The 22813-nt window shown below is 43.3% G+C and overlaps 5 protein-coding genes across 8 annotated transcripts; 2 read left to right on the forward strand and 3 right to left on the reverse strand.

Annotated features, from left to right (window-relative positions):
* Positions 1 to 1281: 1281 nt before the first annotated feature.
* LOC148392023 (uncharacterized) lies at positions 1282 to 6254 on the reverse strand. The gene is made up of 4 exons (XM_088387711.1): positions 6124 to 6254; positions 4506 to 5856; positions 3862 to 4284; positions 1282 to 3778 (listed from the first exon to the last, which is right to left on the reverse strand). The coding sequence occupies exons 2-4, from the start codon at positions 4759 to 4761 to the stop codon at positions 2982 to 2984; spliced, it is 1476 nt and encodes a 491-aa protein (XP_088243837.1). The 5' UTR covers positions 4762 to 5856; positions 6124 to 6254; the 3' UTR covers positions 1282 to 2981.
* A 620-nt stretch (positions 6255 to 6874) lies between these two features.
* Positions 6875 to 8111, forward strand: LOC148392024 (trypsin-3-like). The gene is made up of 5 exons (XM_088387715.1): positions 6875 to 7016; positions 7092 to 7254; positions 7328 to 7581; positions 7655 to 7791; positions 7863 to 8111. Exons 1-5 carry the CDS (start codon positions 6896 to 6898, stop codon positions 8010 to 8012), a joined length of 825 nt encoding a protein of 274 aa, XP_088243841.1. The 5' UTR covers positions 6875 to 6895; the 3' UTR covers positions 8013 to 8111.
* A 1040-nt stretch (positions 8112 to 9151) lies between these two features.
* LOC148392025 (trypsin-3) lies at positions 9152 to 10376 on the forward strand. The gene is made up of 5 exons (XM_088387716.1): positions 9152 to 9291; positions 9375 to 9537; positions 9613 to 9866; positions 9937 to 10073; positions 10145 to 10376. The coding sequence occupies exons 1-5, from the start codon at positions 9252 to 9254 to the stop codon at positions 10292 to 10294; spliced, it is 744 nt and encodes a 247-aa protein (XP_088243842.1). The 5' UTR covers positions 9152 to 9251; the 3' UTR covers positions 10295 to 10376.
* Positions 10377 to 10443: 67 nt separating this feature from the next.
* Positions 10444 to 19778, reverse strand: LOC148392026 (uncharacterized). Of its 4 annotated transcripts, XM_088387705.1 has the most exons (5): positions 16795 to 17437; positions 16162 to 16287; positions 15387 to 16068; positions 15127 to 15291; positions 10444 to 14137 (listed from the first exon to the last, which is right to left on the reverse strand). In XM_088387705.1, exons 3-5 carry the CDS (start codon positions 15675 to 15677, stop codon positions 10856 to 10858), a joined length of 3738 nt encoding a protein of 1245 aa, XP_088243831.1. In that variant the 5' UTR covers positions 15678 to 16068; positions 16162 to 16287; positions 16795 to 17437; the 3' UTR covers positions 10444 to 10855. The 4 variants fall into 4 exon arrangements, with proteins under 4 accessions (XP_088243831.1, XP_088243834.1, XP_088243833.1 ...); XM_088387708.1 differs by lacking the exons at positions 15127 to 15291; positions 15387 to 16068; positions 16162 to 16287; positions 16795 to 17437 and adding exons at positions 18531 to 18701; positions 18786 to 19778; XM_088387707.1 differs by lacking the exons at positions 15127 to 15291; positions 15387 to 16068 and having other exon boundaries at positions 17214 to 17439.
* A 641-nt stretch (positions 19779 to 20419) lies between these two features.
* LOC148392027 (uncharacterized) lies at positions 20420 to 22648 on the reverse strand. The gene is made up of 2 exons (XM_088387712.1): positions 22467 to 22648; positions 20420 to 21973 (listed from the first exon to the last, which is right to left on the reverse strand). Exon 2 carries the CDS (start codon positions 21926 to 21928, stop codon positions 20540 to 20542), a length of 1389 nt encoding a protein of 462 aa, XP_088243838.1. The 5' UTR covers positions 21929 to 21973; positions 22467 to 22648; the 3' UTR covers positions 20420 to 20539.
* Positions 22649 to 22813: the final 165 nt, after the last annotated feature.

The raw sequence follows: 22813 nt of genomic DNA on the forward strand, positions 1-22813 counted from the left end.
GGACTCACCGTTCTCAAAATAAGGGGGGGGAACAAATCCTCACGGGTGCCCCGTGAGGATTTGTTCCCCCCCTGTAACTTGGGCCAGGAATGAGGGAACCTGTTCAAATTTGCCACACTACCTGAGCAGACCCCCAGGAAGACAGAAAAAAAACAGCTGGAGTCTAGGACTCACCGTTCTCAAAATAAGGGGGGGGGAACAAATCCTCACGGGTGCCCCGTGAGGATTTGTTCCCCCCCTGTAACTTGGGCCAGGAATGAGGGAACTTGTTCAAATTTGCCACACTACCTGAGCAGACCCCCAGGAAGACAGAAAAAAAACAGCTGGAGTCTAGGACTCACCGTTCTCAAAATAAGGGGGGGGAACAAATCCTCACGGGTGCCCCGTGAGGATTTGTTCCCCCCCTGTAACTTGGGCCAGGAATGAGGGAACCTGTTCAAATTTGCCACACTACCTGAGCAGACCCCCAGGAAGACAGAAAAAAAACAGCTGGAGTCTAGGACTCACCGTTCTCAAAATAAGGGGGGGGAACAAATCCTCACGGGTGCCCCGTGAGGATTTGTTCCCCCCCTGTAACTTGGGCCAGGAATGAGGGAACTTGTTCAAATTTGCCACACTACCTGAGCAGACCCCCAGGAAGACAGAAAAAAAGCCAGTCGATGTCCAGGACTCACCGTTCTCAAAATGGGAGGGGGGCACAAATATTCACGGCTTGACATTTTTTATAGCGTTCCTGTTACAATTTTTATCCCACCACCTTTCACTTTGCTTGGGACAAAAGGAGCCTTCAGAACTGAAATGTCTTCTCAATTATTCATTCAAATCAATTCACTCAAATCATTGTCGTTATGAAAGATTTGATCACAATCTTGGCTTTTTCTTAAACTAACACGTTTGACATTGCTAGAGTGTCAGCTTTTAATTATATTGCGCTGTCATTTTAAAGCAAATTAATAAATGCAACAATATTAATTTGCTTTGAAAATACCTGAGTAATAAAATGGATGGATGAATGATGATTACAATTAAGAATAAAGTCTCCTTTGTAATATATACTCCTTGTAGCATGTAACGGTACCCAAAAGGAGGAGTTTCTTTGCATCGAGGTTTATGCAAAGAGCTCACGTAATTATATCCTTGCTTTTTGGTGAAGTGAGTGAGTGTTCCGTCTTTACGACTGGTCTTTGAATGCACCCCGCTTCAATGGCAGAACGCGGATGAATTTAAAGACATCAAATGACAATAATCCCTTATAAAAATTAAAATTGACTGACACAAACGTGAGTTCTTCATGTTTTTATTGAAAACAACATAGTGCTGACGCCGTACGACGCCGTACGGCATCGGTTTTTCGCTTTCCAAACAAGCTGTGCGCGCTCCCGCGGCAGGGGGAACAAAATCTCACGGGGGAACCAAATCGAGCACAACACCGGAAATGACGTTTATGCGCGCTGATATTTCAAATTAAAACTCGGCGGAGCATAGACAAGCGAGCTAATTTTTTTTTGTAGTAACGTCTTTGAAAACAAAATTAACAATAAGAAAAGTCACAAGATAGTGAAATTATTGAAGACCTGTTTCCTTTAAAATATATAGAGAATTTTCTTACTTTACATTTTATAAATTGTTAGAATTCCAGATGTGATCAACCAGTCTTACTTTTATTTGTGTTAATACATTATATATCTACAAAATATAGGTTGTGCAAAACTATAAATATGAAAGCAATATGTGGTTTTAGACAACAATCCACACACAAATTGCACTGCATGCAGGAATATATTTTGCCCTACATATTTACGTATGTTCTTATACCATCCTAAGAATTTGACTCAAGCCTATGGTGATGCAAACGCTTTTCTTGATGGTGCATACAAGCAAAAAACGGGTGTTATTTTTTGTTGTTGTTGTCTCAGAATGCATTGAACCCAACACATTTTTAATGTGTTGTCAAAGCTGGAAAAGTATTCACCATGGAACTGTTAAAACACAGGCATACATTAGCTGGTACTTACAACAGCAGTTGAAATACAACATACAATACCCACAAAATATTGGCATATTGGGCTGTAGGGTGAAATTTCAGTGTGGACTTAAATGCACAATAACTTTTACACGAGAACATAATCACACTTGTAAACTTTCACAATGGCTTGGCCAAATGCATTGTGCCTTTCTGTGACTCTTCCGGTCTCTCTGCAGCTCTGTTGCAGAATGGGACCGACAAACTCAGTGGCCACTTCCCTGTAAGACTAGAAACAGCAAGGTGTGTATACTAGAATGAAAGACTGAACAATGGAACGTGTCCATTCAAAAGCTTGGAAAAGGGCAAATGAAGTTAACCTGTAAAGGTTAAAGTGTATTGTCGGTTCATCCTGAAATTTCCCCTGAAAGCTAAATATTCCAACTCTCTGGGAGTAGTATTGTTGGCTACTAGGGCTGAACAATGAATCGTATTCAAATCGACACATAGCGTAGAATGTAGTAGTAGAATGCAATTTTCAAATCGCAAAAGACTGCAATAAAGATGGAAAAAGCCACATATATGTATTTCTGTTATAATTTGATGACTTGTTGAATTGTTGTTCAGCCGGATTTTTGATGCAATATTGAAATGACATATTTCAAAACTGTTCAGCCCTACTTACCATACTAGCCTACTCCTCAAAAGTTCGACAATGTTATTTATTCAGCACAAGCTCTAAAAATGTGTCTAAAGGGGTCAAGTTGTTCCTCAACTCAATTTGTCAGGACGTTTGATAGCATACGAATATGTAGTTACATTTAAGGCCACCCTATAAGCTCACGTCTAAAAGTTCTTTCTAAGGACAACGTTTAAGTGCAATGGGTATTTTCTGAAGCAAAACTCCAAATACTACAGCAATAGGAGGGATAAAAGAAGATTCACCGTCACATCCTTATTGATCAAATTACAGTATGCAAAGTGTGTGCTTTTAAACATCAGACGGTCGCTTCTGTCCTCAGCGTCGTCTCCTGCGCCTGTGATCGAAAGCTCTTCCTCGCCGGGGTTTCTGCGCGCAGCCGTTCACGCCTGCCGGTGGATGCGAGGGAAAAGCGGCTTGGAGGTCGGGCGACGACGGCGAGGGAACCACGGATCCAGCCGAAGGGCTGTCCGAATGCAGAGTGAGCTGGAGCTGATGTAGTTTGTGTTGCTGTTGGACTATGTGCTGCGGGACTTCCATATGTTGCTGCAAATGTTGTTCCGCGTGTTGTTGCTGCTGCTGCGATGGCTGCGTGTATTGCGTTTGCTGCACGCATTGTTGTTGCTGCTGCGCCTCCAGCACGCCCAAAAGCCTCTGCAGGAGGACGTTGTTTTGCTGGAGACTGAGCGCCAACGCCTCTTGCGACGCCACCAGCGTTCGCATGTCCTGTCGGAAACAGTCGGCGAATTCCCGCAGGCTCTTGTCCACGCCGTTTCCGAGCTGAATCGCCGCTTCTCCCAGCCCTCGTAGCTCATCTTCGAGCCAGGAGCCGCGCGGTGGGGCTTCCAGAGGACCCTGTTGAGCTCCTAGCGACGGCTGAGGACTGTTGGGCTCCGGGCTGCCGTTGAGGAAAGGGGCGCTGTACAGCGGCGAGGGAGGCAGCCATCGTTCTGAGGTCGGAGGGGCTCCAATGCCCAGGCCTAACCCGAGGCCCAGTTTGTCTTCCATGCTGTTGTCTTCATCGTCACAGTCGGGAACCCCAACGTCTCTCTCGTGCTCTGGATTGTCATCATCCTTGTCCAAAGCATCTTTCTCAGAGCCCTCTCCTCCGAATCCTGAACGTAAAATATCTTTTGTAAGCAAGGCCCACTGTATAGTTACAACTTTTCATGTGAAACATGATTTGCATCTACTTTACCTGTGTCTGACTCAGGAAAGCACGTGAAAGTGGGCTTTGGCCTCGAGCTCTGCTTTTGCTTGCCGTGTTGAAGCCTTGGACTGGACTGGGAAGACTGTCCGAGCATCACCGCTCTGCTGGAAGGCAGAGTCCAGCTTCGGTGGCGGGCGTCCGCGAGTCGACCGCCGTTGCGTCTCTTTAAGTCATCCCAACGCTTTTTGACTTCCCGAAGCGTGCGTGGAACTCTGGACACGGCGTTGACCCGCTCGAGGATTCCGGCCCAAATGCGTTCCCTCTCGCGCCGTCGGAGCCTCCCCGCCGGGCCGAACAGCTCTCCTTCACACCGCGTCACCTCAGACACCAATACCTCCAGCTCGGCGCCACTGAAGCGACTTTTTCTTTTGCCTGCGCCATTGGCAGCCAGTGCGGCTGACATAGCTCTGTCTGGAAGGAGCGCAACCAACAACATAAACAAAAAAGGAAAATAGTCAAGTAGGGATGCTTCGATTCGTCATTTATAGTGATGCGAATGACAAGTGAGGAGGAAAAAAGTCGGAAAAATAGTTTCGGGGGAGCAAATATAGACCAAGTGTGGCATTTAATTTAAATTAAACGTGATTTTTTTCCTCCACAAGGCACAAGTTGAGCAGTCAGTGGTGGCTTACTTTGTTCAATGGACAAGAGGTCGTCTGAGGACATGCCCGGCGCCATGAGTTTGGGGTGCACCACTACCACATTGAAGGGCAACCCCCCGTGCGGTCCACTGCTCTGGTCACAGCTGCCCTCCGAGTCGTCATCATCCCTGGGGAAGCCGTTGTCAGAAGCCCCCCCTGCGGAGAGTCCCTCGGGAGACTCCACTTTGATGTGCATGGGAGGAGATTGCTCATACAGCAGCCCCCCGTCCTCGCAGTATTCCGTCATGGGTCAGGGGCCGGTTTTAGCGTAGAACTGACTGGGCGGTCAATTCTGGTGCTGACGAGTGTGGCCCCATTAACACCGGATTGCTGCAGATACTGTCTAAGACATTGTAAATCACTGCACTATAGTGCTGGAAGGTCAGAACCAGCAAGGTCTTCTCTGCCAGGCTAAGTACTCTGAGAATATCTGGGCAACATTTACGACCTAAATTCTAATATTTGTTCCATCTATTTCCATCAGTCCATTCTAATTTCATCGTTTCTCTTTTTTTTTAGTCCAATCAGATTCAAACACTATTTGTTGCCATGTCAATTTAATCTGCCCAGGATCTTCAGGATAACTAGTACTGATTCTTCTGATTTATCTATATTTACAACATGATTGCATGTTCAAGTAATTAGAATACAAATTTTCCCGTGACAATTAGTTGGTCAAAACAAGTCAAGTTCGACTTAGCATAACCACATCTGTAGTGATCAGCACACATGAACAAAAATAATCATCACCATCCATAGTGAGTATAATGTCTACTCATTCTCTTCCACTTATCTTAAATGATGTATTTTCTTTAAATGCTGTATGCTTTTGTTATTAGATGCGTATGAATTCCGATCTGCTTTAGATGATGCACTTGGTACAGTTATATGCTGTTATACTGCATTTTTGATAAGTATTGATGGTTTCTATAGTATCGATATGATAGTGGTGGAAGGTCCAGGTACTAAATGCACAGCTGGCAACTTTTGTGCCAACAAAACAGAGCTGTGTTTATTCCAGCCACTGCTATAATGCAGCGATCATCTTGGAAAGTGTTAATTCACCATTCCTGGTAACTTTAAGGATAGTCGCAGCGGTATAAATGTCATTATTTCAAAGTTACACTATTTGAAATTAGGTGCTTGGATTTAAAAGCTGTATGCTTGATCAATCCAATGTATACTTGGACCACCAAATTAAAACATATCCAGGTCCCAGACACTAGTTTGTAAACCCCCGTGCTAATAAAAATGGACTTAAATGGGCTAGTGTTGTGTTCATCTGACCGCCCAGCTGTTTTGACAGCGCTGCATCATCCTACCCTGAGGATCCCCTCCGACGCTAAAAGACAACAAACAGACATGACACGCTAAACATGCGCACCACTGATAAATACAAAAAACGCTTAAAAAGGGCCACGTTGTTGCTTTCCGACGTATTTCCACGCAACGGTTGCACACCGGGCAGACGTTGACAGAAGCAGGAAGGGGCTAGCCTCTAGCTAACATGCTAGCACACGTTCTGTCAAAGGTGCAGGTTGGAAATGTCACAAATAGCAAAGCGGATATTATTCTTATTATAACATCTTGGAATTTGTGTTATTCCTACCTCATGATAACGACGCGTGGAGGAGAGAAGGGGGAGGCAAAACCCAATTGGCGCAGCTATTATCGACGGCTGGTACACAAACCAGAGACAGTCGCTTTTTGATGACGTCATTATGGAGTGCGCCGTTAATTACATTTAGGATGTGCCGTTCTATTTGATGCAGTACCTATAGGAGTTAAATATACTCTTTAAAATAAATTTCTCCCCCTAGTATTTTATAGACGCAGATTGCTAATGTTCGTTGTAGTAAGATGAAGGGAAAAAATCAATATAATAATATACTAATAATTGCTATATATAAATGGGGGATATTGTCATTTTTTTTAAGGAAGCATCCTAATAAAGACACAGTTTAATCTGAATCACAACACAAGGGAGAAAAAAAACACATTTGTTTAACTTGTAATTTATTTGAATTCACTTGAACCCCTGGCAGTCCCCCCCCTTGTACATTATTCTTATATTCATATAAATGAATGCAAATTAATGCACAATATTATTATATATAAATATTCACATATATTTTATATAGGTATACCAAAGTAACCAAAGTAAATAAAAAATCTAATTTCTAAATAGATTTTTTTTAAGGGGCAGAGGTCCAAAACTATCTGGCCTATGTGTTCTTAAATACTTGTACTCACATGTGTCCATTTAGATACTGGCAATGGAAAATATCCAAGACCATGCTGGTGTGCTTCCCAGGTGGGATAATGTTTAATCATTTGGCACAGGTCATGGGAAAGTCCTTGAGCAGGTCTGAGATAAAGAAATGACAGAGTTGACAGTCGAGAAGTATATAAACCCACCAATCCCGTTGATCCACTGTGTCGGTCCAATCCAGAACACAGTCATGAAGTACTTCATTATCCTCGCCTTGTGCGCTGCAGCTTGTGAGTATTCGCTCCACTTGTGTGGAAATTGATCTATTTTATTCTTGAGGAAACAATGTTGTGCTTGCATTGCAGTTGCTGCTCCCATCGATGATGAGGACGACAAGATTGTCGGAGGATACGAGTGCAGAAAGAACTCTGTACCCTACCAGGTGTCTCTGAATGCCGGCTACCACTTCTGCGGAGGTTCCCTGATCTCCAGCACCTGGGTAGTGTCTGCTGCTCACTGCTACAAGTCGTAAGTGAACTTATGATGACATCATTGCATGACTTGAAACTCCACATGACCCGTCGGGTGCGTTTCCCTGCAGTCGTGTCCAGGTGCGTCTTGGCGAGCACAACATTGCCGTCAACGAGGGCACGGAGCAGTTCATCAGCTCTGCCAGGGTCATCAGACATCCCAGATACAGCAGCCGCAACTTGGACAACGACATCATGCTCATCAAGCTGAGCAAGCCCGCCACCCTGAACAACTACGTGCGCACCGTGTCCCTGCCCTCCAGCTGTGCCGGCTCAGGCACCCGCTGTCTGATCTCTGGATGGGGCAACATGAGCGGCTCTGGAAGTCAGTCAAAACCCCCTCGTGGAACCACTTCTCCATGTGCCGACACTCACGTGTGATCTTCCCTCCTCTTCAGACAACTACCCTGATCGTCTGAGATGCCTGGATGCCCCCATCCTGAGCGACAGCAGCTGCAGAAACGCCTACCCTGGTCAGATCACCTCCAACATGTTCTGCGCTGGCTTCCTGGAGGGAGGCAAAGACTCCTGCCAGGTACGAGCAAAAACACAACACATTCTTCAAGAGAACAAATCAATTGTGATTTGTATTTTGTACCTGTGCAGGGAGACTCCGGTGGCCCCGTGGTGTGCAACGGCCAGCTTCAGGGTGTCGTGTCCTGGGGTTACGGTTGTGCCGAGAGGAACAAGCCCGGCGTCTACGCCAAAGTCTGCAACTACAACTCCTGGATTCGCAGCACCATGTCTTCCAACTAAAGAAAAGAATGTTGGCGTGAAGAAACCATCAATCCACGTGTTACTATATGTAAATGACATCATACCTTGTTTGCAATAAAGAATCTAATATTACTTGAATTTTCTGTCTCTTTCCAAGTGGCCACGTGTTGGGCTTTTAGTATGTTCAGATAATCTGATGCAGGTATTAATTCTGCACCAATGTAGATAAGTTGAATAAAGCTTTTACAGCTGACTGAGTCATTAACACAATAATTTGTTAGAGTATGACAGATTGCCAGGTTTTATAAAACGAATAGAGATGAAATTATGAAATGAAGCATAAACGGTTGTGGTAATGCAACGCCTGCCATCCAAAAAGAAATACATACAAAAGGTATTTATAAACACCAACATTTAAATGAATAAAACAAAACAGAATAAAATGTAAAGATACTTCTTGAAATGAGCAAATTGTGTGATTATAGTTGTTAAAACAGAAATGTAAACTTTGTCAAGCATTTAAAATTTAAGTTAATGAACAATAAAAAACTAGGTTTGACTCAAAGGCCACTTACAACTTTGTTTTCAGAAACATTAACACAGTCGGAATACACTCTAATTACAAATTATGAAGTGAAAAGCTTTTCAAATCATAAACATTACCCTTTGACATGTCAAATTCTTTTCCGATTACTGTTCCAAAAATGTAAAAGTGTTTTTCTTGTAAGCAAATCTCTGTTCAAATGTTGCAAAACAACTTGGTTGGCATGGCACATCCAATTTAGTCTTGCATTTAATTATTATTTATCCGATGATTAAAGAATTGTTACCAACAAAAGTTCAAATCGGGTTTCCAAAATGCCTCTTGTTGTACAGCCAAATAAAATACCTTTTTTTTTTTTTAATTGAACAAAACACACATTTATCCGTACAGCGTGAGAAAATTCCACATTAAAAATGTCCAATTAAGTCACAGTGTCACTACATTATCACAAAATGGCTGTTTGAGTCGGCTAATATATTTGCTGCACACAAAGTGTTCATTTTTGCTCATACGTTCGGGTACAGTATATATTAAAATGCAAAGGTACGCTCACGATATCAAAAATGTAGCTGCTGCTTTCCAGGTGTGCGTTCACACGCAACTTGAGAAGATAAGAGTGCATATGTTTAAAAAAAAAAAAAATGGGCGCACGTGTCAGATCGAGGCCAGGCATCAGGCTTTAAAAGGACCTGCACCTGATCTGAGCAGACACTGAGGCTCAGACGAGAATCACCATGAAGGCTTTCATTCTTCTGGCTCTGTTTGCAGTGGCTTGTAAGTATCCATCTGACATATGAATATTATTTCATGATCAGTCACTCTTACGTAACTGCTGGATCCTTCTGGAATTCAACCAGTTGCCGCTCCCATCGATGATGAGGACGACAAGATTGTCGGAGGATACGAGTGCAGAAAGAACTCTGTACCCTACCAGGTTTCTCTGAACGCCGGCTACCACTTCTGCGGAGGTTCCCTGATCTCCAGCACCTGGGTGGTGTCTGCTGCTCACTGCTACAAGTCGTAAGTGAACTTATGACATCATCATTTTGCATGACTTGAAACTCCACATGACCCGTCGGGTGCGTTTCCCTGCAGTCGTGTCCAGGTGCGTCTCGGCGAGCACAACATTGCCGTCAACGAGGGCACGGAGCAGTTCATCAGCTCTGCCAGGGTCATCAGACATCCCAGATACAGCAGCCGTAACCTGGACAACGACATCATGCTCATCAAGCTGAGCAAGCCCGCCACCCTGAACAGCTACGTGCGCACCGTGTCCCTGCCCTCAAGCTGTGCCGGCTCAGGCACCCGCTGTCTGATCTCTGGATGGGGCAACATGAGCGGATCTGGAAGTCAGTCAAAACCCTCTCGTGGAACCACTTCATGTGCCGACCCTCACGTGTGATCTTCCCTCCTCTTCAGACAACTACCCTGATCGTCTGAGATGCCTGGATGCCCCCATCCTGAGCGACAGCAGCTGCAGAAACGCCTACCCTGGCCAGATCACCTCCAACATGTTCTGCGCTGGCTTCCTGGAGGGAGGCAAAGACTCCTGCCAGGTACGAGCAAAAACACAACACATTCTTCAAGAGAACAAATCAATTGTGATTTGTATTTTGTACCTGTGCAGGGAGACTCCGGTGGCCCCGTGGTGTGCAACGGCCAGCTTCAGGGTGTCGTGTCCTGGGGTTACGGTTGCGCCGAGAGGAACAAGCCTGGCGTCTACGCCAAAGTCTGCAACTACAACTCCTGGATTCGCAGCACCATGTCTTCCAACTAATGACATTGCTTCTTGGAACATTTGTTCCATGAACCAGTTAAAGTACAGCAAACTGTTTCATGAAAATAAATGGTAAAGCTCACACTTGTGTCACAATTCTACTGTATGTTCCAAGCATTCCCAAAAAAAAAAGCCAAACGGTGACACAATGGAAATCTGAACGAACATTTATTGATGATAAAGTGTAGCACTACCCATGTACAATAATTTTTGTAAATGTCAGGGGTTAATCCAGTCAAAATGTAGTCAGACAGCTATCAAACTAGATGGTCAGCGAGTGAGTTTCAAGGTCAATTTTTGACGTCACGTCGAAATAATAAGTATGCCCGAGTTGAGTTACATTTTCAACAAGATTTTTACGAATGAACGTATTCAGAACTTGAAAATAAATCTAAAGATGCATGTTATAAAAGTATAACACCTTTCAGCATAAAGTGACAAAAAATACAGTATTTGGCACTTGAACATAAATTCAAAGGTGCATGTTATAAAAATATAACAAAAACACAATTCACGATAAATGAAAACGCTTTGAATGTCTGAAAATCAAATTTTAGGCAGTCACACTTCGCCTCGCGCATGCTGCATATAATGACTATGAAGGTCCGAGAGGGACTTATACTCATCGCCACACACGGCACAGATGAAGTCTTGCAAAAACTCTTTCTTTGGGGATGAATTTCTCTCTGTAGATCTCCAAGGTGCTTTTTGCTTTTTAAGCACATTTTCATCTTTTCGGGGCCTCTTCTGGGGTTTCTCACGCATACCCGTGTTTCTGGGACTTGAGGTCTTAGTCTGCTTTTGTTTAGATGAATTAGGGGAGTCCTTTGGATTTTGGGCATTTGGGACCGATGACATGAGGGTGTTGTTTTCGGATTCAAAACAAAACGTGGTCGGATTTAACGTGCTCGTCGACTGATCGTGCGAGGACTGATCCAAAGCGGGTCCTAGGCGTATGACTTGTGTTGAGAAATGGCAACGTTGGTGACTGAATAACAAATCCAGTGTTTTAAAACGACTTGTGCATTGATCACAATTATAAGGCAGGGACACAGTCCGAGGTTTAGACTGGATCCAGCGGAAGCTCGGGTGCTCGCTCATATGTTCTTTGTATGATTGGACGAAGCGGAATCCTTTGCCGCATAACACACACTTAAAGCGGCCTCGACGTTGTCGGTGGATTCTTTGATGGCGCCACAGTTTGGTCCAGTTTTGAAGAGTCTTCCCGCAAAAGGAGCAGGTGTAGCTCTGATGTGGAGCGTGAGTCAGCATGTGGGCCCGGAGTCTTCCTATGTGCCTGAAGAGGCGACCGCAATTGGGGCATAAATAATTCCTAGGGTCCGATCGGTTATCCAGTTGGTTTAATTTGGACACAAAGTAGGAAAGAGGGCGAGTTGGTTTTCCCGTATTGCCGTTCAGGCGTAACGATCTTTTGCGGTTTTCAAATTGGCCATCTGCGGGAAGGCAGTTGAATTTCTGTTCCGATGAAATCCTATGTGCAGACACGGTGTACTCCACTACCGACATTCTCTCTTCCTCCTTGACCGTGACACAGGAGCCATTTTTTTCACTTAGGCACACACCACAATGGGCGTTGAACTCCGACCTCAGAGCAAAGAGTTTGTCACAATACATACAGCGATATAGCTTCGTACCGATATGACCTCGCATGTGCTTGTTGAACTTCTGCAGGCTGTCTAAAATATTCTTGCAAATATGGCAGGTGTACGTCAGTGAAGGTTTTGCTAGCAGGTTGCTGGGCTGACCTCCTGGAGGTCTACATGTGTGGTTCTTTGCATTGCTATAGTGACTGAAGGACTTTTTACAGGCTGTACAGTTGTAACGCTTCACCGGCCAATGGGTCAGCTCATGCACGCGTAGAAAATAAGACTGGCCGAAGGCTTTTCCGCAAATATCGCATTTGTAAGGCTTCTCTCTCGTGTGGACACGTTCGTGTCTTACGAGGGCAGACTGGAATTTGAACGACTTGCCGCAATATTGGCACAATTTACTTTCGTTCTTTTCCGAGGCCGAAGCATTCCCGGCGGTTTCTTCGTCACCGGTAAATTTGGAAATGTCTTGTTCTGTCCCTGTAGTGTGCGTCGTCGTGTGGCTAAAATATTGGTCATCTGAGAAATTCTTGCCATGCGGGGTTTCTTTCGTTAAGGTATTCTTGATGTGTGTTTTAAGATGGAGGTTTAAGTTGGATTTCTTGCTGAAACCTCTTTTGCATTCTGGACATTCAAAAGGTCGCTCTCCGGTGTGAACGCGTTGATGTATGATGTACTGAGACATAAATTTATACGTGCGGTTGCAGATAGCGCACGTCAACATGGTTTTCGAACCTTTTTGGGTGTAGATGATGTTTTGATCAACCTCAGCGTTTGTATTCTTGCAGTCTGTTTGGTGCTGAGTTTCACTTTTGCCCTCGTGACGTAACAAAACTGTGACTCTTGTTCTTCTCTTGCGACCTTTTCTCCGTCTTAAAGTGGTATGTTGGAGGTATTGACCTTCCGAACTGATGGGCAATTTGGCACAATTATTTGACTGCGATAAGGGATCGATATGATCCAAAGATGCTTCTATGTTTTCAACTTTGATCGTAGAGGGGATCTCAAGAACTTTCGGTGGGTCTTCAGAAGACGTTGCGATATTATTGTCAATTGGCTTTGTCGTCTGAGGAGAGAAAGAATTGTTTGAATCTTCGCAATCGCTCTGAGACTCCTTAAGACTTTTAACATCAACTAGTTGAATTTGGGGGGTGCAAAAAGTTTCTTCAGCTTCTTGCTTGATCTGGGGCGTGACACCTTCATCTGCTTTTGGTTGCTGTAGTTCTACAGACTGCTGGTGGTCACTGTCCCTTTGCTCAAGTGCTTCTCGTACTACAGAACCAAGAGACATGTCATCTTTGTTCCCGGAAAGGTTCATCTCTAGATACTGACCATCGCTTTCCACAGCAAGACATTCTGCAGGCCTTAATAACAGTTGTCCTGTGTTTTTGTCTGGAAGACTTTGCAGGTCCTCTTCACCTGAACCCAGCATGTTGTCCATCTCTGCTATATCCCAAGAGTCCGTGTCACCGCTTACCATGGACGCAGAAACATCAGTTTTGAAAACTTTAGCAGGGGTCTGGTGATCGGTTTGCAAGTTTTCAATGGCTTGACGTTTTGTGCTACTTTTAGGAGTCGGAGAAACCTCCATTTCTTTTGGGACAACCGGTGCTGAAATACGTCCTTTGTGACTTCTCAGTTTTTGTGTCGGACTGGCACGATCGTCAACCAAATTTTCAGCCATTTTCTTTTTTTTTGGTCTTCCTCTTTTTTTCGGCACCAAAGGGACGCCATCCTCTGGTTTGTGATCTGGGACAGCACAAGTTGCAGAAGTCTCATTGTGAGGTAATACATTGAAGAGACCTTTGACACGCTTGGGCACAATCTCAGCATTGGAGCTTTCAGAGAAAGTTGGCACTTGTGTTACAGCGCCAATCTCTTCGTGTTGATCCGCCACAAGTTCAGCACAAGAAGTAGTAAACATTTTATCCTTTGAGTGTTTTATTTTTCTCGGACGTCCTCTTTTGCTTTGTCGCACCACTTGTAGTCCATGATCGCCTGTTTTCAAGTGACACACACTTGCAGGTGCCATTTCATCCTTTGCATCTATCCCTAATTGTGAGGCACCAATAGGTTGGCTGTTGCTCTCAACAGGTCCTTCAGATTTCAGAGTCTCTTGGAATTTCAGAGTCTCTGACGAGGGGGATGCAGATAAAGGTCTACATGGATTTGTCATGTTCTCCCCCCATTCAAAATTGTGGCTCTCCTCAATACATTCTGTATTTCCAGCTACCTGTAGAAGACAAAAACACAGTTACATCAGCAGCATATGTGTATTTCATCGGGTCTTGGCTATGAATGAAAGCATGTAAATGCAGACGCATGTGTTGAGTTACAAATGTAAATAATCTGAAAAAGCACAAAGTCTGACTGTGTAGCTCAACAGGTAAAAATGCAATCTACTTAATAGACTGACATTTTTTGGGGTATGTACATTTTGTGATGAGTAAATAATATTTAAAAAAATGAGAAGTGGTACAGAAGATGGATGGATGGAGTTGCACAACTACATCTAGAGATACTAATTATTTCAGTTTTTGAAAGCGGATCCTGAACGAAGGTTTGCGCTTTGCAGGTACCCTCCCTTTTATGAGAATGTTAATGTTTAAAATTTTATAAATATACTAATTATTTTTACTTCAATTCAAACGTTTACCAAAATTACAAACTGTATCAGTGATAATTGATGGAAACAGCCGAATTAAAATGAAAAGAAAACATAAGTGTATCGTATTTTCCGGACTATAAGTCGCTCCAGAGTACAAGTCGCACCAGCCATAAAATGCTAATTAAAGGAGAAGATATGTATACCTTATTTTCCGGACTATAAGTCAGTTTTTTTCATAGTTTGGCCGGGGGTATGACTTATACTCTGGAGTGACTTATGTGTGAAATATTTCCCCCCAATCGGGCTGCAGGGGTCCCGAAGTCTTGGCCCCAACGCCTTCATGCGGCGCTGGATTTTGGCTTCAGGGGTACTCTCTCTGAGCGTGTTTAGTAGTGGCTTTTGTTGTTTTGTTGTGGAAAATTTAGGGTATAGGTGGGGGTGCAAGCCCCACCCCCCCGATGCTGGGGTGGTAAAAGGCGCAACTCTCTTTCTAGTCCTGAGGAACCGCCCCTAACCATTCTCTGTGTTTAAACAACTCTGGAGGTAGACAATGCGGTGCTTCCTCTTCTATGTCGCTTAATAATATGATCTGGTGTCAAGTTGTGCTCACTTACATGATTCTCAATGAACTCATGGAAACTGTTGTCCTTGACTTCTGCTGACGATTTTTGAGACATCGTTTTCCTTTCTCTGATAGAGACTTGATTGCGTTGCATGAATCGATAGCACCAAGAAGGTCCTCCTACAAAGTCATTTATATTCATCTCCTTGGCAAATACCTGGGCGTGGATAGAGAGGCGATTGCGTTGCATGAAGCGATAACACCAGAAGGTCCTCCTGCAAAGTCATTTATATTTGTCTTCTTGGCAAATACCTTGGCGTGGAGATGCAACTCCACTGTTGACAAGCGTCTCCCGGCAGCACATTGTTCAACCACCCATGTGCGAAGTCGTTCCTCTAACTGTGGCCACCTAGCTTTCAGTCCGCGATTGGCTTTTTTTGTTTCCTTCATTTCACGAAGCGCAACCTCCGCTTTTCGCCAGTCCCTTACGAGTTTCTCGTTAACTCTAAACATTCTTTCTGCTGCTCGATTACCGTTTTCAGCTGCATATTTTACTACATGCAGCTTGTAACTTGCAGGATATGATTTTCTTTTCTGTGCCATTTTTTGTTACGCCCTTCTCAGTTGTTACCGCCAATGTTGAAATTATCAACACAGGACTAGGCACCCTTTTGCGGTGTGATGTAAAAATAATGTGAAATGATATGATAATGTGTTAATGATTTCACACGTAAATCGCTGCGGAGTACAAGTCGCACCCCTGGCCAAACTATGAAAAAAAAAACAGCGATTTATAGTCTGGAAAATACCGAAATCATCATGAACAGTAATTTTGAATTTAAGGGCTATTAGTAGTTTGGGGGTACCCAGAGCTGACTTTCAGGTACTCTTAACTGTGTGGGATCAATTCCCATTCATTGAGCTAATCTCGGTTGCCCTGGAATAGATTGGCAACCAGTCCAGGATGTAGAAAGTGGAAAAGATGGCCTTAATCCTGAATAGGGTAGGTGGAATACAAAATAGAATGATGGATGAATAGAAACGTGGACAGTTGTGTATTTGTCTTTCAAACTACTATAGCAGCTACCTCTTTGCAGTCTGTCGGTGGTGGAAAGGAACGACGAGGATGGGATGTCACAGCGGTTAACTCTGAGACTGTATACTGGTCACTCCTCCTTCTGCTGAAGGAAATTTTACTCCCCATGTCACGAGTCTGTAGAATGAACAGAGATTAGAAGGTGTTCTTTTAATTATGTGCTTGGGCTTTAATAATGGTATCTGCCCTGGTAAAAATAATCTCTTAATCTCAGAGGAATTATTCATGAAAAGCACAAAAAGCCACAAATGCAACTACAATGTAATATTGTGTTGATAAACAGTGTACATTTTTATGAATTAAACATTTCAGTGGAGTCTTGTCATCTTCATATACTGTACTGAATTTTTAAAGTTCAGCAAATGTCAGAAATGTTAACTGAAGTAATTAAATGATAACAAATGTAGTAGAGTGACAACAGTCACATCCCTAATGCTTTCTTTTTTGCTATCCATCTCAAAACCTGAATTAAACAGCAAAGGCATTTGCATATGGTGGGCCAGGTAGCTAGCTCATTGCCAACAACAATCACGGACGATGAAGACAAATTGTCATGGCTTTATTCGACTTAATTAGTTGCTCTTACTGTTAGGTGAGGGTATTAATTTGGAAAAATAGTCTTGCCTGAGTGGGTGAGTCAACACTGGTCCTTTGGTGGCCATGCAGTGGCAGCTTGCTAGCGATGGTTAGCACGAAGCAAAAAGCAGCGTTGTGGATACCGGTAACTGTTTTACAAATCTACAACTACATTGTCTACTGGACTACTTAAACCAGCCCCGACTTGTGCATCTTATAGCACATTTGAGTTGCCGTGACTTGACTCGGTTTGGTGGCACAAAGCTACATAAGAGATTATCTATCACATTTTGCGTACGAAGTGTGCGCTTCACGTACTGTTGGAATTTTGGAAATCAGCTGAAGTGGAAGTCGAGTTATTATAATGCACTCGACATGCGCCCAAATTTTACTGTCGATTTATTGAAATATAACCGCAGATTTCTTCGAGTATAATAGAAGGATTGGATTTTCTAACTTTGGCTGACCTGCGAAGACCACTTGACATTTAAATGGCAATCGAACGCAGTAATCTGGAATTAAGTTTCTGGTATATCCCAAACTTCGACCTGGATTTAAAACGGCTAGGCTGAGTTGGCTGTTTAAACGCGTACATTGTTATGGTGGTGTCTCAAACTGGGAGTTTGTGAAATCCTGCAGGTCTGTTTCTCTATTACGTGTTTAACATAAACGCAGCGTCATCTCCTCATCCGAACCTGTTTAGCGTTGTTACTAAACGACGCCATCTCCTGGACAAATGACGCACAACAACGAGATGATTTAGTAAACAATGCGCTAATCTCACTCGTTAGATAATTTGGTGTACGAGTAGAACGACCGTCTTCCTCGTCAGAAAGAGTCTTAATACATCAACCTCAAAATAGCAAAAGTAACAAAAATGTATTACGTGTTATCTGTAAAACCCATACAGTACTACACAAAAGCCAAACTTTCAAAATCTGTAAATGCTCTTCAAAACTCTTCGAGTCAGGTACTGTGGATGAGTTAGTTTTTTTTTTTTTTTAAAAAAAAAACATTAGAATTTCAAAATACACTTTAATAATACATAAAGTTCCCTTAAAATGAACCAAAGGAATATGGTCGCGGAAGTGAAATATAAAGCCCAACACATTTAGCTCACACTAAACGGTATTTAGAAAACAAACAAGAAATTTATAATACACCTCACATCACATATTTAATTTAATCATGTTGATCTGCCACAAGTTCAGCAGAAGTAGTAGTAAACATTTTGTCCTTTAGTTTTGAGCGTTTTATTTTTCTCGGATGCCCTCTTTTCATTCGTCGCTCCACTGGCAGTCCATGATCGCCTGTTGTCAAGTGACACACACTTGCAGGTGCCATTTCAGCCTTTGCATCCCTAATCGCGAGGCAGCAATAGGTTGGCTGTTGCTCTCAACAGGTCCTTCAGATTGAAGAGTCTCTTAGAATTTCAGAGTCTCTGACGAGGGAGATGCAGATCAAGGTTTACATGGATGTGTCCTTTTCTCCCCTCATTTCAAAATCATGGCTCTCCTCAATACATTCTGTATTTCCAGGCACCTGTAGAAGACAAAAACACATTTTTATCAGACCTTGGCTATGAATGAAGGCATGTAAATGCAAACGAAAATATAACATATATGTCTTTTCCTTCTTTATTATGCATTTTATGGCTGGTGCGACGTACTCCGGAGCGACTTATAGTCCGGAAAATACGGTAAGGTGGCATTGGGAATGTCAAACGTGAGGGGGACCTCGTACATGTTAATAATACGATCTGGTGTCACGTTGTGCTCACTTACAGGATTCTCAAGGAACTCACGGAAACTGTCGACGTCGACTTCGAAGTCTGCTGGCGATTTTTGGGACATCTTTTTCTTTTCTCTGATAGAGACTTGATTGCGTTGCATGAAGCGATAACACCAAGAAGATCCTCCAACAAAGTCATTGATATTCATCTCCTTGGCAATTACCTGGGCGTGGATAGAGAAGCGATTGCGTTGCATAACACTGAGAAGGTCCACCTACAAAGTTATTTTTGTCTTCTTGGCAAATACCTGGGCATGGAGATGCAACTGCACTGTTGACAAGCGTCTCCCAGCATCACATTGTTCAACCACCCATGTGCGAAGTCGTTCCTCTATCTGTGGCCACCTAGCTTTCAGCCCACGGTTGGCTTTTTTTGTTTTCTTCATTTCAGTAAGACTGACCTCTGCTTTTCGCCAGTCCCTTACAAGTTTCTCGTTAACTCCAAACATTCTTTCTGCTGCTCGATTACCGTTTTCGGCTGCATATTTTACTACATGCAACTTGTAACCTGCAGGATATGATTTTCTTTTCGATGCCATTTTTTGTTAAGCCCTTCTCAGTTGTTTTTATAAATGACCACCAAAATTGTATCAACACAGGCCTACACTGGTCACTCCTGCTTAAGGAAATTTTACTCCTGTAACGAGTCTGTAGAATTTACAGATTAGAAGGTCAGTCGTCTCACTGAGTCAATTTTACAGCACCATCCCGAATGTTTTGAGTAACATGTCAGGACAGCAGCCTTGTTCCTAAAGCTTTCTTTTTTTTGCTATTCATCTCAAAACCAGAATTAAACAGCAAAGGCGTTTGCATGCATATGATGGGCCAGGACGCTAGCTAATTGCCAACAACAATCACGGACGATAAAGAAAAATTGTCATGGCTTCATTAGACATAATTAGTTGTTGCTATTGTTTAGTGAGAGTATTTTTTTATTTGAAAAATAGTCAAAGTGCTTTGAAAAATAGTCAAAGTGCTTGCCTGAGTGGGTGTCAACACTGGTCCTTTGGTAGCCATCAGTGACGGCTTGCTAGCGACTTAGCATGAAGCAAAAAGCAGCGTTAAGGCTCCCCGTAAATGTTTTACAAACCTACAACTACATTCACTAGTCTACTGGACTACTTAAACCAGTCCCGACTTAAGCATCTTTTAGCACCTTTGAGTTGCCATGACTTGACTCGGTCGGTTCGGTGGCACAAAGCTACATCAGAGTAAATTGGAAGGTTTGTTATTGTTTATTATGGAAGTGAGGGCGGGGCCATCAGTTGAGCAGGAAATGACGTAATCAACGAGTGCACGAAATATTGGTAAGGGGGCTGCGAAAGTGTGTGAGGAGAGTGTATGGGCGTGAGTTGTGACCACCGTCGTGTATGAATGTGCTAAATTATTATTTGCAGTTCAATAAAAAGCGACGAATTTGCACCAGGCGTTGGTTGTCCGCGTCGAGGGCATTACAATATCTATCACATCTTGCGTATGAAGTGTGCACTTCACGTCCTGTAGGAATTTTGGAAATCAAGTGGAAGTCGAAGGGTGATGAAAAAGTTATTAAAATGCACTCGACAATGCATTAATCACTCGTTAGATAATTTGGTGAACAGTGCAGTAACTACATTAAAAAATTAAACATCAGAATTTAAAAATACATTTTAATAATACACAACGTTCACTTAAAATGAACCAAAGGAATATGGTCATGGAGGTGAAACTTAAAGCCCAACACATTTAGGTCACACTAAACTGTATTTAGAAAAAGAAATGTATAATACACCTCACATATCATCTTTACATTATTGGTTGACTTCATAATTAAACTAATGTCCAAATAGAAAAACATGGAGCATTCAGATGTTCTGTCCCGACACAAAGGATGCAGCCAGAATCAAATTCATATTTAATTCTATCAAATCTAAACAGGTAGCACATACATGTATTTTCAAAGTACAGAAGATGTCAGGAAACATGTGACTCCTTTGGAATGAACAGACGATGTGCAACCTGGTCAAGTTTTGATGGGGACAGACGAGGTGACCTGGTAGATCATTTCAGATGTTTTTTCTTGTCCGGTTTCCACAATGTAACAATCATCTTCCATATCGTCAGCTGTAACCACATTTTCCGCGCTTTGCTCTTTGTCGGCAGGGACTTGTTTCTTGGCGTCCGCTGAGAACCTGTGACTTCTCTCACCGTTCACCCGAGTCACAGGGGGCTTGGGTACCACCACATCCTGTCTGGGCTTGATCATCTTCCCGATGCGGCCGTGTTTGGCCAAAAACTCGTCGGCTTTGGGACATTTGTGCCTCTGCAACATCTGAGTGCTCTCAAAGACGACGTGGCACACTCGACACGTGAAGTCGGCTCCCCTGGCGGACGTCTCCACGGGTTGGATCAGGTTTGTGCTCTTTGTCACGGGTGAGGGCGAATGCTTCCAGCTGCTTTTCTGCGGGGCGTTCAGTGTGGAATTGTCATGTTTGAACGGCTGGGTAGGCATGGTGCGAACTCCCTGAGCAACTTTGCCGTACGTTCGCACGTTTAGATTTTTCAACTGCAAGGCCGAGGTGACTTGAAGCATCTGACTCTTTTGGTTGTCCGCATTGGAAGACTTAAGCGGGCTTTGAGTCAGGTCTATTTCTGTGATGGGACGCTTGAAATTGAGTGGTCTGGCTGTGATGAGTTTGAGTTTGGCTGTGGTGTTGGGGAAGTTACACGTGTGGAAGCGAGGCACGAACTTTCGGCTAGAAAGCAGCAGCCCACATCCGATGCAGCCAGAGATTTTGTCAGCAATGTGAGTATTGGTGTGTGAAATCAACGTGCGCTTGGTGATAAAACTTTCCCCGCATTTACCGCAAGTGTACGGCTTCCATTGGTTCCACTTACGGATCGTTTCCACCAACACCACGGGCTGGTAAATTGTCCAAAGATCCACTGTTGGCGCGCCCACACTAGAAAATGTACTCTTCATGTTTAAGCCACCTTGGCCGCCGTTAGATGATGCCGTGGATGTCGGTTTCGAAATAGAAGTCTTATAAGCTGATGCCGAGGGAGACTGTTTTGCCCACATCGAAGCACCTTCCGCCTTCCAGACAACTTCACCCGACTTGAAACGTTTCAGCTGCTCCTCTTCTTCTATGTGCTTTTCAAATCGGCGCTTCTTTATCGTTTCGTGATGCAGCACCTGTTGTCCCGGTTCGTGTGTGACGTTGTGAGAGAGCATGTCTTCGTACGCGGCAAACTCAGTTCCACAAGTGCAGATGTGACTCGTAAAAGGGCACACGTGTTCCTCCAAAAATTGCTGAGTTGAAAAGATCTGTTCACAGCTGAAGCAAATCCCTCCAGTGGTAAAATCACCATCGAAGCTGCTTTCTTGGTGGTTCTGAAGTTGCTCCATCATCAGACTGGGGGGAATAGATGGAAGTATTTACTTTCAATGTGGCACCTGTTGAAAAACATAAAACACAAAAATAAGATTTAGCGTGTTACTGCTAATATAATTTGGGAGTATTTATTGAGAAAAATTAGGAAAATTACAGTTTTTTTTAATTAGACTTGGTTTGGCAATTGTGAGCCTGTCTATATACGGCTGTTCTGCTCCTGATATACAACTAAGAAAAATAAATAGAAGGCAACTAGATTTTCTTTGAGTCTTTTGATAAACGAGGAGAATTAGCTGCTTTATTGTTAGCCAATATTGAGCATAAAAGAACTATTCTAGCATAAGCAGCCCTTAGCGAGAAGTAAAACTATCCCCGGCGCGTTACGACAGTTTAAAAACGAACACAAGCGTTAATATTTCTTTGAATAAGTGGGATAGGGCGCTAGGTTGTAACATTTTGAAAGTCACGTACGGTATTTTGGTGGAACGTGAGCCTGCTAATGCTAACGTGCTAATTATAGCAATAGCCGGCTAAGTGATGACAATGTTATTTTACCTTGGCCGTGTTGTCAAAAGTTGCAGCGTAATAAAATACTGCTTTTATCCTCGCCTTTAATAGGACATTGTAGATCCTATGCCGTTCACTGGAAGGAAGCTGAAATGTAGGCGTTCAGGCATAGTCAGAGCATCGGACCACACTAGTCCACCCCTCCAAAAAAAAAAAAAATACACCCCGTCTACTTCTACGAATGGCGCCCTTTACTAACCATACATCCGGTGTTGTACTGCCCTCTGCTGACAAAATAGCAGTACTACATATACTGTCATCACTGCTTTTAAGTGACTGTATTTCGACAGATAAGGCGCTAAATTAAATATTACATCTATGTAATCAAGGAAAAA

This window comes from Syngnathus floridae, chromosome 10, assembly GCF_059516105.1.
Source record: "Syngnathus floridae isolate MCC-2025c chromosome 10, RoL_Sflo_1.0, whole genome shotgun sequence".
NCBI lineage: Eukaryota > Metazoa > Chordata > Actinopteri > Syngnathiformes > Syngnathidae > Syngnathus > Syngnathus floridae.

What these genes read in the sequence shown, in the direction of transcription:
- LOC148392025 (XM_088387716.1), top strand. Translation starts at nt 9,252, where the DNA reads ATGAAGGCTTTCATTCTTCTGGCTCTGTTTGCAGTGGCTT. An exon ending in GCTGCTCACTGCTACAAGTC is followed by an intron (nt 9,538 to 9,612) that starts GTAAGTGAACTT and finishes GTTTCCCTGCAG; the next exon opens with TCGTGTCCAGGTGCGTCTCG. An exon ending in GAGGCAAAGACTCCTGCCAG is followed by an intron (nt 10,074 to 10,144) that starts GTACGAGCAAAA and finishes GTACCTGTGCAG; the next exon opens with GGAGACTCCGGTGGCCCCGT.
- LOC148392026 (XM_088387708.1), bottom strand. Translation starts at nt 19,076, where the DNA reads ATGGCATCGAAAAGAAAATCATATCCTGCAGGTTACAAGTTGCATGTA. An exon ending in AGTTGCATCTCCATGCCCAG is followed by an intron (nt 18,702 to 18,785) that starts GTATTTGCCAAG and finishes ATCCACGCCCAG; the next exon opens with GTAATTGCCAAGGAGATGAA. An exon ending in GTGAGTTCCTTGAGAATCCT is followed by an intron (nt 14,138 to 18,530) that starts GTAAGTGAGCAC and finishes TGTCTTCTACAG; the next exon opens with GTAGCTGGAAATACAGAATG.
- LOC148392024 (XM_088387715.1), top strand. Translation starts at nt 6,896, where the DNA reads ATGACAGAGTTGACAGTCGAGAAGTATATAAACCCACCAATCCCGTTG. An exon ending in GCTGCTCACTGCTACAAGTC is followed by an intron (nt 7,255 to 7,327) that starts GTAAGTGAACTT and finishes GTTTCCCTGCAG; the next exon opens with TCGTGTCCAGGTGCGTCTTG. An exon ending in GAGGCAAAGACTCCTGCCAG is followed by an intron (nt 7,792 to 7,862) that starts GTACGAGCAAAA and finishes GTACCTGTGCAG; the next exon opens with GGAGACTCCGGTGGCCCCGT.
- LOC148392023 (XM_088387711.1), bottom strand. Translation starts at nt 4,761, where the DNA reads ATGACGGAATACTGCGAGGACGGGGGGCTGCTGTATGAGCAATCTCCT. An exon ending in CCTCTTGTCCATTGAACAAA is followed by an intron (nt 4,285 to 4,505) that starts GTAAGCCACCAC and finishes CGCTCCTTCCAG; the next exon opens with ACAGAGCTATGTCAGCCGCA. An exon ending in CTTTCCTGAGTCAGACACAG is followed by an intron (nt 3,779 to 3,861) that starts GTAAAGTAGATG and finishes TTTTACGTTCAG; the next exon opens with GATTCGGAGGAGAGGGCTCT.
- LOC148392027 (XM_088387712.1), bottom strand. Translation starts at nt 21,928, where the DNA reads ATGATGGAGCAACTTCAGAACCACCAAGAAAGCAGCTTCGATGGTGAT.